This window comes from Coenobita brevimanus, chromosome 50 (genome assembly GCF_032717465.1).
Source record: "Coenobita brevimanus isolate Jiangsu-jjx chromosome 50, ASM3271746v2, whole genome shotgun sequence".
NCBI lineage: Eukaryota > Metazoa > Arthropoda > Malacostraca > Decapoda > Coenobitidae > Coenobita > Coenobita brevimanus.
In genome coordinates, this window is record NC_137003.1 from 51869014 (window position 1) to 51885868 (window position 16855).

The 16855-nt window shown below is 39.8% G+C and overlaps 1 protein-coding gene across 1 annotated transcript in view; it reads right to left on the bottom strand.

Annotated features, from left to right (window-relative positions):
* brm (ATP-dependent helicase brm) overlaps positions 1–16855 on the bottom strand; it is a 243139-nt gene that overhangs the window by 93261 nt on the left and 133023 nt on the right. Inside the window, exons 13-15 of the mRNA XM_080272398.1 lie at positions 10731–10844; positions 9824–10059; positions 4943–5109 (exon numbers count right to left, since the gene is read on the bottom strand). Coding sequence (XP_080128524.1) covers positions 4943–5109; positions 9824–10059; positions 10731–10844 — 517 coding nt within the window. The remainder of the gene's footprint in view (positions 1–4942; positions 5110–9823; positions 10060–10730; positions 10845–16855) is intronic.

Genomic DNA, 16855 nt, shown 5'->3' on the forward strand with positions numbered 1-16855 from the left:
GTGGGTTTGTTTACAGCTCAACTGGCTAACATCGTGAAGATATTTAGCAGTTTAGCAATTTAACAGTTTAGCATCCGCACTATTCCAGCAAGCTAACGTACATGATCACTGGTGAACTGTCTGCTAACCTTCTGAAAGGCAATCATGACCACTTTGCTTGCCATCCATTCACTAACTAGCAAAGCAATCATACTGGAGAGATGCAGGCTAGTGAAATGCCAAGTCATCAAAATAGACTTTCGTCACTTATGGAAATTCAGTAACTCTAATTAGGTCAGTTACTTTTGTGACATTTTGTGAGTGTATATATGCAGCAGATATTAAAACACTTAAGTTCAAGAACACAAAGCATTCACGGTTTGTTTTCAGCTCAACTGGCCAATACCGTCAAGGGGTTTAGCAGTTTAGCAACTTAGCAGTTTAGCATCTAGCGTACACCCTACTCTAGGAGGCTAACATGCACACTGGTGAACTGTCTGCTAACCTTCTGAAAGGCAATCATAACCACTTTGCTTGCCATCCACTTACTAACTAGCAAAGCAGTCATACTGGAGAGATGCTGGCAAGCGAACCTGACAAGTCATCAGAAATTATTTTTGTCGCATATGGAAATTCAATCACCCTCATATGGTTGGCTTCTCTTAGTGACATTTTGTTTCATGCCTGACAAGAGTATCGTAGAAGTGAACAGTCTTATTATACCAATAGCGAAAAACAGGAAAAACAGTTGTAACGTTAAACAGTACTGCCTGAAGTTACAGCTTCACTTTTTCAGCCAAGTGAAGTACTTTAGCAATGTCTATGCAACTCAGGGCACACCCAATTACAGTATTTTGTTATGAAAATAGGATAAAATTCACTGAGTAGCATAACTGATGCAATATCCGAAATAGCAGTGCCTGACGGGCATTCATATCAGCGTCCGCCATTTCTGCTGTATTCTTAGCAGACGAAGCGATCAGAATGATTGACAATGTTCACTCTCTGCATCTTTGCTGCCTAAGCAAAGCTCTCATGATCGGCAATGGGGATCATTTAGGCCGTAACGTCCAAATTGGTTAGGTTAGGTTGTAAAGTCGTTTGCCATTTTGGACGTTATGGCCGAAACGACCAGAATCCTAAGGTGTAGGTGAGAGTTTGGTGTGGGTGTAGTTAAGGAAGTAGGAGTGGGAAGAGTCAGGCTAGGGAACTGATAATCCGCTTATTATAATCCCTTCAGCCCAGCAATGTATTTTATAGGGTAGTTTATTCATGCTCGCCATATGATTTTATTCCGTTCAGGAAACATGTACTGAGGAGGTTAATGTGGGCTGTATCAAATGCCCCAAGTCTGAATATCGCCTGTGCTCAGTTAAAACGATTGCCAAGTTAAAACGATTGCCAAGTTAAAATCGTATGAAGTGTGGTATAAGCAGTTCAATGGATGGTACTGAGGATCATTTACTGTATGAGAGTGACAGTGAAACAGTGATGATGACCGTGGTGATGACTTCCAGTGATGCTTCAGGACTTGGGGGAAGTAGTGATGAATTCTCAGGATTTGAAGACGAGTGAAATTTTCACCATGTCAGTAATATGAAGTGAATATAGGTTTTAGGTGATCATGACAGATGCAACCATGGAAAATTTAGGATCAATGGTGCTGTACACCTTTAGTCTTGCACTGACGATGTTTGGATGAATAAATTGTTTGAGATGTTTCATGTCCTTAAGTGATGATATTTATATTGAACAACCAAATACATTTTGATGTTTTTGGCATATAATAAAGCCACTGGGTACTCCAAAACTGACTGATGTAAATGTTTCAGAGGCGAGCGAATGTTGCATGTGGTGTGTACATGTGTGCGTGTGTGTGTGTACCATAGCGACTAGGAGGTAGCAGTGTTAAGACCAAAAATGGATGTTTATTATAAACTTGAAGATAAAAACATCCAGGGCATCATCTGGTGAAAAAGAAAATAATCTCTCCCTATCCGTCTTTGCGTTGTGCCATGCATAAATTTATATGGGGGAGTAGTGAAAAAACAAAAAAAAATATATATACGTATATATATATATTTTTTATTATAAACTTGAAGATAAACATCCAGGGCATCATCTGGCAAAAAGAAAAAATCTCTCTCTCTCTCTCTCTGTCTTTGTGTAGCGCCATGCGTAACTTTGTGCAGGGATGGAGGAGTTAGCGGTGATGCACGGCCAGCACAGCCTGAGCTGTGGCTCACAACGCGACACTTCCCAGCCTAAGCTGTGGCTTGCAATCCACGGGTTAACAACACAGTACGATTAGTTTCATATATAAACTAGATGACATAGTGGGGCCACTCTTTTCTACCCAACCCATCCACTTTTCCTCTAATGAGGTAAATATTATGACAATGACCATTGTAACTGTCAGTTGGCATAAACCATCCATACTGAGAGGGTCTGCTTATCCCATTGTGGTCTGCCACCCACATATCTCACACATAAAGGAGCATGACTAAACCTCAATGACCTGAACAATCATATCTCAATAAACATTACACTGACACAAATGATTTCTGGTGTTAAGCTTTCATTGGCATAATCTGAATCAATCTGGATTGACCTAAATCAAGCTGAAGGACCTGAAGTAGCCTGAAGGGACCTACTGTTGATTAGCTTAAATAGTCCCAAACTGATCTACTGAAATCAAAGCATGGCTGAAATGTCCTAGAATAACTGGAATGGATCCAGGCTGACCTCAACAGATGTGACTTGACCTGAACTGATCTAAGCAAACCCAAACGGATATGAATTACTGAAATGTTTGCGGTTGGAGGGGGTGCTAACCATCCATTCACTCGATGTAGTGCTGTTTTAGGTGTTTGCCCTTTCCTCTCTTCCTTTCTTCCTCTTCAGTCTTTCTTTCCTTCATTCCTTCCTCTTCCTTCTGCCTATGGGTGACTTTACACTCCCTTTTCTGTCTTTCCTTCACTCTTTCCTCCTCCTTCTGCCTATGGGTGACTCTACACTGAGTGACAAGCCAAATGGTTTCCTATACACCATGAAACCATTTACTGCGCTGGGTGGTAACCATATAACCAAATTATGGCACCTAGTGGTTTAGTGGGTGATTAAGGTGCTCCAATCGGATTGAGCCTGCGCAGGTTTATATCCAAGGGGTGGTTGCGGTTTATTGCTCATGTAATGCCACTCAGGGATAAGTGAGGCTGGTCACTCTCATCTTAAATGTCAGGACCAACTTGCCTAGCTCTGGGCTCCTACGCTCCTAATGGGGCACCATAGGATTGGATGATGGATGGATGGAATGAATGATGAAAATGAATGGTTCTGAATGGACCTGGACAAAGCTGGCTGAGCCTGAATGGATGTGGAAAACCTTAATCAATTTAAATGAGCAGATTGGACTAATCTGCACCCAAATGAACTTAACTGGACTTTAATTACCCTGATCTAACAAGAATGGACCAAACTGACTTGACTATATCTGACATGACAAGAATGGATCTTGACTGTTCTGACTGGGTCTAAACATGGCTGAAATGACTGAAAAGAATGGATGTAACAGTACCTTATGCGGCCTACTCTGGTAACCTGACTCATTTGTTCCTAATTAGTTTAAGCAAGATGAAGGAATGGAATGGAGAGAGGTAAATGAGAGAGGTAGTGTAAGTTGAGGGAAGAGCATCAAAATGGCAGGGGACAGGGCGACATGGATGCCATCTGTCTGTGGCCATCCCTTAGGTGTCTGGCTACAGACAGACAGACAGAAGACAATCATGGCCACTTCTGATGTATATGCCAGTTGATGGCTATGTTGTTTAACTATCAGCTGGTTGATGCTAACATAAGCATGATGCAGATATGCAGTCAATGGACACACTTTTCCTTATATACAGTTGATATTAACAGAATTACGGTATAACACAATTTTGTATTTTCATACCTAACATTAGTATGTTCACTTTATCCAGAGTTTAGAAAGTACTGTATCTCAACTCTAGAACTGTCCCCCTCTGTCTGTATTTCCTAATGCCTATGATCTCCAGTCTTTCAAAAGCAGTGCGTCCAAGCATCTCAAAATGAACGGATCTTGCATTTGGCTCCCTGTTATCTTGTTTTTGTTTTTTCTCCCTCTTCTGACTTTCTTTCCTTCACTCTTTCCTCTTCCTTTTGCCTGAGGGTGACTCTACACTAAGTGACAAGCCAAATGGTTTCCTGAACTCTGGAACTGTCTCCCTCTGTCTGTATTTCTTAATCCCTATGATCTCCATCCTTTAAAATGCAGTGTGTCCAGGCATCTCAGAATGAACGGATCTTGCATTTGGCTCTTTCTTATCTTGCTTTTTTTCTTCTCTTCTTTCCTTCATTCTTTGCTCTCCCTTCTGCCTCTGGGTGACTCTACTGTACACTGAGTGACAAGTCAAATGGTGTCCTGTACACCAGGAAACCATTTACCAAGCTGGGTGGAAACCACATAACCAAATTAAGGCGCCTGGTGGTTTAGTGGGTAATTAAGGTGCTCCAATTGGACTAAGCCTGTGCAAGTTTATATCCAAGGGGTGGTTGTGGTTTATTACTCATGTAATGCCACTCAGGGATGAGTGAGGCTGGTCACTCTCATCTTAAATGTAAGAATCAACTTGCCTAGCCCTGGGCTCCTATGCTCTTCATGGGGCAACATAGGATTAGATGGATGATGGATGGATGTCTTTTTCTTGGAGAGAACAATTTTGTGGGCTCCTGACCTTTGGTTCCTTCTTTCTTGCATTAAAAAAAATAAATAAATAAATAAAGCCACCTACAGGAAAAACAGTACCTCTACAGAGCAAAATAATTGATGCCTTTAATGTCACTGCATAGTGAAAATACTAGTGTCATTATTATCACTGGACAGGAATTCTGCACACAAGTAAAACCAATAAAAAGTTCCACGAGGAAAATCAATGACACTAACCATCAAGCCTGAGGTACTTGAATCCCTTGTACATCAGGTAGTCTTCCATGATTGTCATGAGCTGCGTCATCTGACAGAAAAGGAGCACACGATGGTCTTTGGCCTTCAGTTTGGGAAGGATGCGATCCAGCAGCTCAAATTTACCAGAGGCTCGGTACAAATCAGGCCTGTAAGTGAAACATCACATCAGGATATATTGACCTTTCACAAATGTTACTAATATATAAATCCAGTGAACATTCTACCCTTTCCTTACTTCACTTCCATTTTTTTATTATTCGTTCACTTTCATCATTTACACTTTCAAGTTCTTTCCACCCTCATTTCTACAGCTTCCTATTTGCAGTGTAGTCTACATTCCTTTTCTTCCAAGATCATCCTTTATTTCTACACTTTGTTCACTCTTAGAGGTGTAAAATTGTCATCTGTTCATGTTCAACCCTGTGCTGTAACAAGATAGTAAAACTAGAATGTGATGCAAGTCATGATGCAGTGCTATGAAAAGGCTGTAGAGCTCTATTATTCTCATTCTGCCATTAACCTATGGGAACTTGGTTACAACATGAGATAATCTCTGCTACGTCAGGAATTAGTCTTTTTGCATACTTCTTACTCCTTATAATTTCCCTTCTTTCAGTCAGCTCATTTTTAGCATGCACTTGAGTTACTTTTTTCGTTTTTCCTCCGCTGCTCTATCAACTTCTTCTTTCCAACTGTACCTATCTTACTACAGAAGTTGTTAATCTCATCACACCACTCCAAGCTTTAGCATTCATAACTATGTATGCACTATATGCATCAGTATAAACCTAAATTATCCTCTTCAGTCCACACATTTTGCACCTCTATTGTGTCCCTGTGATGTGTTAGTCATTAGAGAGATTCTAACAGAGTGACAGTGTGAAGCACGTACTGTAAGTAAGGATGTGTATCTCTGAGGCAGAAACAGGAATCTGGGGGCCTGAATGGCAATGAGTAAAAGTTTGACACAATTACTGTGAAATCTCAATTTTTGACAGTTTAGAATTCAATTAATCAAATTTTGATGCATTTTGGAGTGGTCTGCCTACCTTACTTTTCGATGCAAAGTCGCATATTTCGATGCTTTCAGGGCCAGACTTAAACCAAACAAGCAAAGATAATATCTTTGACGCGAACCAAAATGCTAGAAGTGAAGGAAAATTATAAGAAAAAGTATGAACCTAATCTAAGCCATGATTTCACGAGAATTAAAAGTCAACCGAAGTTTACTTCTGTTGACTTGTTACGCCATAATGTTGACTTGGGCGCCATTTTCTTGTCTAGGTGAGGGCAAAATCCGACATTGTGAGGTTATCAAATTCCAACCGGGACCCTTCAGGTTGACTTCACCTCAACAATGGCTGAGAGCAGTGTTGCCCCCTTCCAATCTGCTGCTGTTGGATCGCAAACCTAAACACCACTCAGCTGATTCTCAGTACTTCTCTATATTCTTCCCACTTTTCCTCATATTTAACCATGGCTAAGTAAATAAGAATTATATGGTGGTTATTATTTAGTTAAACGTGCAAATTTCTTCACAAAATTAAAGTACTCAAAATATATGTGGTGAAGGCAGACAAGTTCGAAGATTTACAAGCTCAACATTTCGATAATAGTGTCAGCTTGTGAATGTAGTGTGGCTGGTGTTACAGTGACAAAAACGTTTGTAATGTCATTACATATACCGAGTAGTAAATACTAAGTCATGCAGTTGCTTCTATGCATCCCATATACAGGTAGACATTGTTTATTATTTATGTCGCCATATTTGTTGTTGTCGGTCAGCGAGTGGGAGGAGGGAGAGTGATCAGCTGATAGTTTGCTGTATAGGCGATCACTCGCCAAAGATCAACTCAGCTGAGTTGGTCAGTCAATCAGAATATCTGACTTATTTCTCGCGAAATCACAGCACTAATATCATATGTGACATGTGCTCTCAAGGCCAGACTCCAACCAAAACAAGCAAAGATAATATTTTTGATGCGAACCAAAAGGCTAGAAGTGAAGGAAAATTATAAGAAGTAGTATGATGGATGAGTATGAATCTAACCCAATATCGTATGTGACATGTGCTCTCAGGGCCAGACTCCAACCAAAACAAGCAAAGATAATATTTTTGATACAAACCAAAATGCTAGAAGTGAAGGAAAATCATAAGAAAAAGTATAAGCCTAACCTAATATCGTATGTGACATGTGCTCTCAGGGCCAGACTCCAACCAAAACAAGCAAAGATAATAATTTTGATGCGAACCAAAATGCTAGAAGTGAAGGAAAATTATAAGAAAAAGTATGAACCTAACCTAATATCGTATGTGACATACAGGGGCGCACCCAGAAATTTTCTAAGGGGGGGGGGCCGTAGTGAGGTGAGGTCAGGTAATCCGATAATTACCCGGAGGTCACATGCAGGTTTAGAGTCAGCGAGCTGCTGGCTCATGTGTTACTCTTTATTTGTACTTGCCAATTTTTCATGTTTTGCTGTTGTCGAAATAAATATATATAAATTTTTAAAGGACCCAGAGAGCTAAGGGGGGGGGGCCCGGGCCCAGCCCCCTCCCCCCCCTGGGTGCGCCCCTGGTGACATGCGCTCTCAGTGCCAGACTCCAACCAAAACAAGCAAAGATAATATTTTTGATGTGAACCAGAATGCTAGAAGTGAAGAAAAATGATAAAAAGAAGTATGAGCCTAACCTGATATCATATGTGACATGTGCTCTCAGGGCCAGACTCCAACCAAAACAAGCAAAGATAATATTTTTGATGCGAACCAAGATGCTAGAAGTGAAGGAAAATTATAAGAAGTATGAGCCTAACCTAATATCGTATGTGACGTGTCAAGAAGAGAATGAAAATCAACATCATTTATTCATACAGTATATGAAGCATACGATGATATGGTTCCGAGACAATTCATAGTCCAGTCAATTCGTCCGCAAGATAATTCCCCGTCAAAACATGGACAATTGACAATTCGCACCCTGGAGGATTCCCCCATCATTCTATAAATATACTTATTATTAAATAATCAATACTTTAATAACTCGAAGATATAACAAGAGAAATTAAACAAAATGAATTACAGGTGGTAGCAAATACAGTAGGCAGAATACTGAAACGAAGAGAAGTACAGTAATTATGAATATGAGGAGCAACACAGAAATGAACAATAGAGACAGAAAAGAAACAGTCATGCTGTATATGGACAAGAGCTCCCGGATGGGAGTAGGCACCAACAACAACATGCCATGTGCAAGGCGATGCTCTGTTGTCGGCGGCCATCTTGCAATTGTCCTTCCAGCAGCCAGCCATCTACAGCCACGTGCTGCACTTTCAGCCTGTACCTTCCACATATGGACATGCATTTCACTGCAGTTCAGTTGTATTTTCTTTGTATTTTTGTTGCAACCTGTTTCAAGATGGCAAGCAAGAGTGGTTCTTCGGGTAGCAGTGGTAATGGACGAGAGCAGCCTGGCACCTCTAAATCTTTGCAGCCAAAGAAGAAATGGCAATACAGGAAAGGGCAGTAATACAACAAGTATACACTTGCTGACAGTATGGCGATACAATGCAGAACTACAGTTACTTAACCACAATTATAGTTCATAAAGTTTACTGGGGGTGTGGGCAAAATATCATGATTTTAGGTAGTTAGGTTCGGAGGCCCCGGACCCAGACTAATTTTTCCCATTATAAGTTCTGTTTAAATTTCGATGATTTGAATTTTGCGGTGATTTTTAGGTACATATGCCCATCGAAATCTGAGATTCCACTGTAATTTGGACACATTCGGTTAGCTTCCCTCTACCACAGATTCTCTTGTTGTCAGGGCCCCGACTCATGCCACATTTATATGAGATAAGAGGTCTGGAAAATGATGATGATGAAAGCTATTATTCAATGGTTACAGGGTTAGCCCTATCAATCTGATCACTGCTTTCCAAGATGCATGGTGTCCTCAACTATGTCCCCTTACCGTGAGGTCCCTTCTCTGGACATTCCATGCTTTCCTTCATCTGTCAACAGAAGTTCTCTCCCTTCCACATTCAAATTTTATACATTTTCTTCACTGCTGGTGGTATGTGGGAGCGCTCACCATCCACTAACTTGATATAGTGCTGCTCTTGAGTGACTGCCCTTTCCTCTCTTCCTTCCTTCTTTCCTGCCTTCCTCTAATCTTCCTTCTTTCCTGCCTTCCTCTAATCTTCCTTCTTTCCTGCCTTCCTCTTCTGTCTTCCTTTCCTTCTTCTTCCTTCTGTCTACTGGTGACTCTACACTGAGTGACATGCCAAATGATTACCTGTACACTAGGAAATCATTAATTGCACTGGGTGGTAACCATATAACCAAACTACGGCACCTGGTGGTTTAATGGGTAATTAAGGCACTCCAGCTCGACTGAGCTTGTGTAGGTTTATATCCATGGGATGGTTCGGATTTACTGCCCACGTATTGCCACTCACGGATAAGTGAGGCTGGTCACTCGCATCCTAACGTCAGGACCAACTTGCCTAGCCCTGGGCTCCTACGCTCCTCATGGGGCAACGTATGATTAGATGATGTATGATTAGATGATGTATGTATGTATGTATGTATGTTCACTGCTCTGCCCCTCAGTGTGGCAACATACACCCATCTTACCATTCTCATTTCTGTATGCTCAAAAATGAGGTTACCTTTGTACTTTACAGCCAACATATCTCAACCATGGATCATTATATGCATACTTTAATAGTAAAGATTATATTCAATTTTTACTACTGCAAACCAACAATATTCCATGTTGGGAATATTCTTTGTCATAAATCACGTTTTACAGTGACTGGGTAAGGAAATCCCATGCACAAGACACAAAGCTCACCCTTGTACTATTCCTCCTGCAAAACCAGTATGGTTGCAATAAGCTTCTTCAATGTGCTGGAACATGAATGGGTGGTTGCAAAGCTTGCGCAGTTGCATGATGGTATTCATGAGTGCCTTGGTGTTGCTCTTCTGCCCCTTCTTATCCTCAGCACACAGCATTACCCCTCGTGTCTGCATGGAGCGGTACAGCACATGTTGCAGTCCAGACATCTCACACTTAATAATGTATTCCACCTGAAACATAATACAAAGAAATTTAATTACTGTACACAGCCATACATAACAGTTGCATTACTTCCATCACCTACTATTCAGTCATTCAACTTTGCAATTAAAATTCTCCCTATCAGCTGTTAACATGAAAAAAACTTGTCTGGATTCATACATATGCACATCTCACACTCTCTGCCTATGAACCAAACATGATGTTCAGTGTTTTAGCACTCTCTATCTGGAATATTGACATCAAGCTCTTATATTTCTAACACTTCATTTTTCACCATCTTTGCTACCAACTGACAAAAAAATTTCTGAAAGAATTAAATATCAAACTGTTAAACAACATCAGGGAAAATCATGCAAGATAGAAAGGTGATTTAACCTCTTTCACTAGGATCATACATGTGCATTTTGTTCTGTTGGCAGAAACAAGAGGTCAACACTTCATTTTTCACCTTCTTTGCTACCGATTGACAAAAAAAATTCTGAAAGATTTAAATATCAAAATGTTAAACAACATCCGGGTCAATCATGAAAGATACAAAGGTGATTTAACCTCTTTCACTGGGATCATACATGTGCATTTTGTTCTGCTGGCAGAAACAAGAAGTCAAATTTATTTTAATTCTTATATTCTTGAAGACTAGTAATAGCAAAAGATCTATAAAAAAAAAAAAAAAAAATACCTTATCAGGAAGCTGAGCCTCCACTTCCCTCTTCAGCCTCCGAAGTAAGAAAGGCCTGAGAACTTTGTGCAGACGACGGATAATCAAAATAGTTTCTTCTTCATTCAATTCCACCTGGAAATAAATAAAATTACATAGGTAAGTAGTTATTTTTTCTTAATAATTAGGTTCTACCTGATGAAGTCCACAATCTTTCATCATCATCAGAAAAGTAAGGGCAAGGTAAGACTAACACTATGACAAGAGAAAGTAATCAACTGCATGCCCAGTGGACTAAGTCACATATTCTATAACTGACCATTCAAGACCCTGGACTCATGATTCCAACTCACAGTCATAATCAACTACATATTAAGTCCCTCTCTCTCTCTCTCTCTCTTTCTTGTGTGTGTGTGTGTGTGTGTGTGTATTTACCTATTTGTAGTATACAGGAATTGAGCAATGCTCGTGTTGTCCTGTCTCCATATCCACATTTATCAAGTCTACCTTTACACATATGAATGTTTTTCTCATGCACCACCTCTTAGTCTAAGTCATTCCAATATTTAAGTATTTATACCTAATTGTGATATACACGGAATGTACTATGCTCGTGGGTTTCTATCGCTGTTTCTCAATGTCAAATTTGGCTTTAAACTCGTTTAAGTTTTTAGACTGGACAATCTCTTTGTCCAGGCTATTCCATAAGTCTATACTTCTGTAAGGAAAGCTATATTTCTTGATATCCTTCAAGCAGCTTGACTTTTTCAATTTCATTCCGTGTCCTCTTGTTGCTCTCTTATCCCATACAAACAGATCTTCTTTGTCAATTTTATCTACTCCCACCATGGTCCTGAACACTGCAATCATGTCTCCCCTCTTTCTCCTTTCCTCTAAGGAAGGGAAATCCAGTTTTTCCAGCCTCTCTCTGTATGACAGGTCTGTCAGACTGGGGACCATCTTGGTTGCTGTTCTTTGTATTCTCTCAATCTTGTTTATATCTTTCTTTTTGTGTGGGGACCACACTACCACTGCATATTCTAACCTGGGGCAGATGATTGCCACTATCAATTTTTTCATCATCTCCTCATCCTTATAATGAAATGCTACTCTTATGTTAGTCAAGAGTTTATAAGTCTCTCCAACTATCTTGTTAATGTGCTTTTCTGGTGACAAACTATCTTGGACCAGCACTCCCAAATCTCTCTCTTCTTTCCTTTTTGTGATTAATTCATTACCCAACAAATAATTCAGTGATGGCCTCCTGGTACTTTTACTCATTTCCAATATTTAACATTTCTTTACATTAAATTTCATTTCCCACGTCCGGCTCCAATTGTGTCTGCTATCCAAATCCTCCTGCAGTATTTTACAATCTTCCTCAACCTCTACCTTCCTCAGGATCTTTACATCATCAGCAAACAGACTTGCATAACTGTTCACTCCATCTACCATATCATTTACGTAAATCAGGAACATTACTGGCGCCAACACCGAGCCTTGAAGAACTCCACTTGTTACTTCCCTCCATCCAGACATCCTATCCTTTATTACTGTCCTCATTTGTCTGTTTCTCAAAAAGTCTCTCATCCATTCCAGAAGTTTCCCCTTCAGTCCTCCTATACATTCTAGTTTCCACATTAGTCTTTTATGAGGTACCTTGTCAAAGGCCTTCTCTAAGTACACACAATCCACCCAACCATCTCTCTCCTGTACCACATCAATCGCTCTTGAGTAAAAGCTCAACAAGTTGGAAACACATGACCTTCCACTTCTGAATCCAAACTGACATTCAGCCAAAATATTCATCTCTTCCAGATATTTTATCCATCTGTCTTTCAGGATTCTCTCACACAATTTTGCGACCATGCTGGTTAGAGACACTGGTCTATAATTCAGGGGTTCTTCCCTGTTTCCTCCCTTGTAAATCGGTACCACATTTGCCCTCTTCCATTCTTGTGGCATTTTCCCCTCTTCCAGTGAGCATACGATTAAACTGTGAATTTTATCCGCCAGTTGTTCTCTGCATTCCTTCAGTACCCAATTAGAAATTCCATCAGGTCCTTGGGCTTTCCTTACATCTTGAGTTTCCAGTAATTTATACACTTCCTGTACCTCCACTTTTATATCTTTTATCACAGGAACATTTCTAATCACTCCCTCCCCTTCCACAAGCTCCTTTTCTTTAGTGAAAACTGACTGGAAACATTTGTTCATTATTTCTGTTTGCATTGACGCATCCTTAATGACCTCTCCTTCTACTTTCAGTTTGGTGATTCCTTCCTTTTGTTTCAGTTTGCCATTAACAAATCTATAAAACAGTTTGGGTTCATCCTTGCATTTGTCTTATTATACCTTTTTCAAAGTTCCTTTCTTCTTCTCTACGTATTCTTGTGTATTCATTTCTTGTTCTTTTATATTCTTCCTTTGTTCTGTTGTTACCTCTCTTTCTCCAATTGTTCCACGCCTTATCTCTCTCTTTTTGTGCTATCATACACCTTCTATTAAACCACTCCTTTTTCCTGTTTTCTTTCCCTCTTACTCTTGGTACAAATTTTTCCACTCCCAAATTATAGAGGTCTAGAAAGATATCCCACTTCTTCTGTATCTCTTTTGTTTCTCTGAATTTTCTCCAATCCGCATTTTCAAAAAAGTTTCTCAATCCTGTAAAATTTGCTTTCCCAAAGTTGCATCTTCCCTGTCTATGAAGCTCGTCTCTTGGCTCGACGTTCCCTATTAACATCTGGAACTCAATGACCACATGATCACTTTTTCCTAAAGGACAGAGATATTTCAATGATTCTATTACATCGGGTTCTTTGGTGAACAGTAAATCTAACCTTGCTGGTGTGTCCTCACCTCGAAACCGTGTCTCTTCTTTGACCCATTGCGTCATCACATTATTCATTATTATATTTAATAACATAGTGCCCCATGAATCCTTGCCGCCTCCCGAGTACCATTCCTCCCAGTTCACCTCTTTACAGTTAAAGTCACCCACTAAAATTATATTATTGCTTTTCTCAACTATTTTTTGCAAATAGATAGCCATATCTGACAACATCTCGTGGTATTCATCATCCTTCCATGCTCTCGTCTTTGGGGGAACATACACTACCGCCATATCTCTCTTAACATTCTCTCCAGTTTCTAATTTCATATATATCACTTCAGCCCTGCCTTCTCCCATTTCCACAGTATCTATATTTATGTTGTTCTTCACTGCTATCATCACTCCTCCCTTTTTTTCTTTCCTGTCTTTTCTCCACAGTTTGTATTTACCATCTCCCAAATGAACATCAATATCTTCTCTTAATTTGGTCTCTACAAGGCACATGATATCAGGTTCATGTTCTTTCAAGAAATTGTTAATTTTGATCCTTGTCGATATGAAACCATCAACATTAGTATATATCACCTTCAAATTATTTTTGACGTTTTTAATACCCTCTTCTCTCCTACTCTCTATCCGTAAAACTTCCTCAACTTCTGATCTTTCACAACCATCCCCCTTAGTTTCTTTCACTTCTATTTCCTTAAATACCACTTCCTTACTTTCATATCCAATACTCTCCAAAAAAAAGTATTACATTCTTCCTCTGTCCTCTTATCATTTTTTCCCTTTGCTTCTTCCTTTAATGATTTTAAAACTTCTCTTTCTTCTTCATTCAGATCTTTTCTTATTATAATATTTTCCATCCCTGCCTCTTTGCTTAATTTCCAAGTCACTTTAAGTATCTCATTTATTACACTTTCTGATGTAAACTTTACTCTCACTGGTCTTGTTTCCCCCTTCTTATAAGGCCCTATCCTCCTTACTTCCTCAATTTCTTTTACCCACTTGTCTCCTTCAGGGTCAATCTTGCCTAATATTCCTCTCACCAGGTTCACGTCTCTCTCGAGTCTTACGAACCTAACCTTTTCTTCCTCTTCCCTGTTTCCAAATACTACCACACATCTGTTCCTTTCTACAGTTTCTCTCACTATTTTCTCTTTTTTCTTCAGTATTTTCACTACATTTTCTTCCATTTTTTTCTTGTTCATTTCCCTTTCTTCTTGGATGATCTCTCTTAAGCTGACCACTTCTTTCTGTTCTTCTTCTACGTGTGCCCACTTTGCCTTATGCTCTTCTAATACATTACTCACCTTCTCCGTTTTATAAGTACTCTCTTCTAGTTTCCTCCTCAATTCAACATTTTCCAGCTTCAAATTCCTAATCTTCATTCGCTGTTTCATTGGATTGGATCAGACTCTGTATGGTACTATCCGTATTTTGGTGGATGAGTTTGACAGAGTGTGTAAGAAATGGAATCTAAAGGTGAATGTAGGGAAGAGTAAAGTGATGGTCTTTGAGAGAGGTGAAGTCAGTGAATGTACAGTGAGGTTGGATGGTGAGGAATTGGAAAATGTGAGTGCATTTAAGTACTTGGGTAGTGTGATGAGTAAGGATGGAGGTTTTGAGGGTGAAGTGCTTGAAAGGGTACAGCAGGGAAGAAAGGTTGCTGGTTCTTTGAAAGCAGTGATAAGAAACAGGGAAATGAGCATGGAAGTGAAAAAGTTACTACTTGACAGTATTGTGATACCAACTCTAACGTACGGAAGTGAAGCTTGGACGTTGTTGGAAGGACACAAGTCAAGAGTGAGAGCAGTGGAAACGAGTTGAGGAGCCTGTGGAGTCACATGGAGAGACAGGCTGACGAATGAGGATATAAAGGAGCGTTGTGGTGTTGATGTGGATGTGATAGGAAGCGTTATGAGGAACACACTGAGGTGGTTTGCCCATGTGGAGAGGATGGAGGGTGAAAGACTGACGAAGAGAGTGTATGTGAGTGAGGTGGAGGGGGGAAGAGGGAGGGGGAGGCTGAGGAGGAGATGGAGGGATAGGGTGGAGAGATATATGAGAGAGGGGGGCGAGAGTTGGGAGCAGGGCAGTGAAATGGCGGGGGACAGGGCGACTTGGAGGCGATTTGTTTGTGGCCACCCCAAACGGGATTGAGGCGTCTGGCAATAGATAGAACACAGAAATGAGCAATAGAGACTGAGAAAAAAAAAAAGTCATGTTGTTTAACCCACGAACGCATAGAGCCCAATTAAATGGGCGGAAATTTTACTTTTTAGAAACACTAATTTTATCTAAGTTTACCAGGGAATTTACGTTCTTCTTGTTGAAGGATGTAAAGAAAACGTAACATTTCTCAGCTGATGATTCATATTCTAACTTACTTTGTAAACAACAAGTAAATGAAGGAAGGAAGGAGAGCTACTTCATTGCTTCTACCAAAATGTCTGGACATAAGTAAGTTATTGTCTATACATTGCTGCATATGGAACTTCTTATAGTGAGTGATGGTAAAAATGACACATAAAGACTTGTTTTAATGTGTGAAATTATTGATTTGAGGGAAAACCACATTCTGTCACTTTTATTATCAGTGAAAATATGATGCCAATTTAAATGGGCTCTATGGAGCTCAGTCAGGGCACTGCTGCCTAAGGAGAATACTTGAATCAAAATACTTGTTCACTTTTAATGCTTGTGTTACTTTATTTTGATTATATCTGATATATTCTTATCCCCAAGGGTCAATATGTGTATGAATATATATTTAGGATCCTAAAAAATTGTTTGTTGCATAATATATTTTTACTTTTACTAATGTATATAATAACTGGGTCTTTTCTCAATATTACAATGTATTCTCGGGTAACACACCCGAGGTGATGCCCTAAGCTTACATGAAGTATATAAACCATCTTTTGTAGAAAAATGGGCAGATGAAGGATTTACACCCGTGGACATATTCAGATACTTTTGGGACAAAGAACTGATTGAGGTGATCAAGACAGAGACAAACCGTTATCATCAAGTTAAAATTGGGAAAGATTAATGTGTTACCGAAGAAGAACTGCATCAGGTACTTGGCATCTTTCATCTCTCATGATATAACCCAGTTCCAAACCGACGGCTGTATTGGACGAAGCAGGCGGACACCCGAAATCTGGCTGTAACTCAGTGTGGAATGACAATAAACCGATTTGAGGAGATCGTGTGAAGCCTGCACTTTGTGGACAACTCAAAGAAGCCTTCGGATGATAAGATCTTTAAGATTCGCCCTCTTTTTGAACATTTCAACAAGCTCTTCATG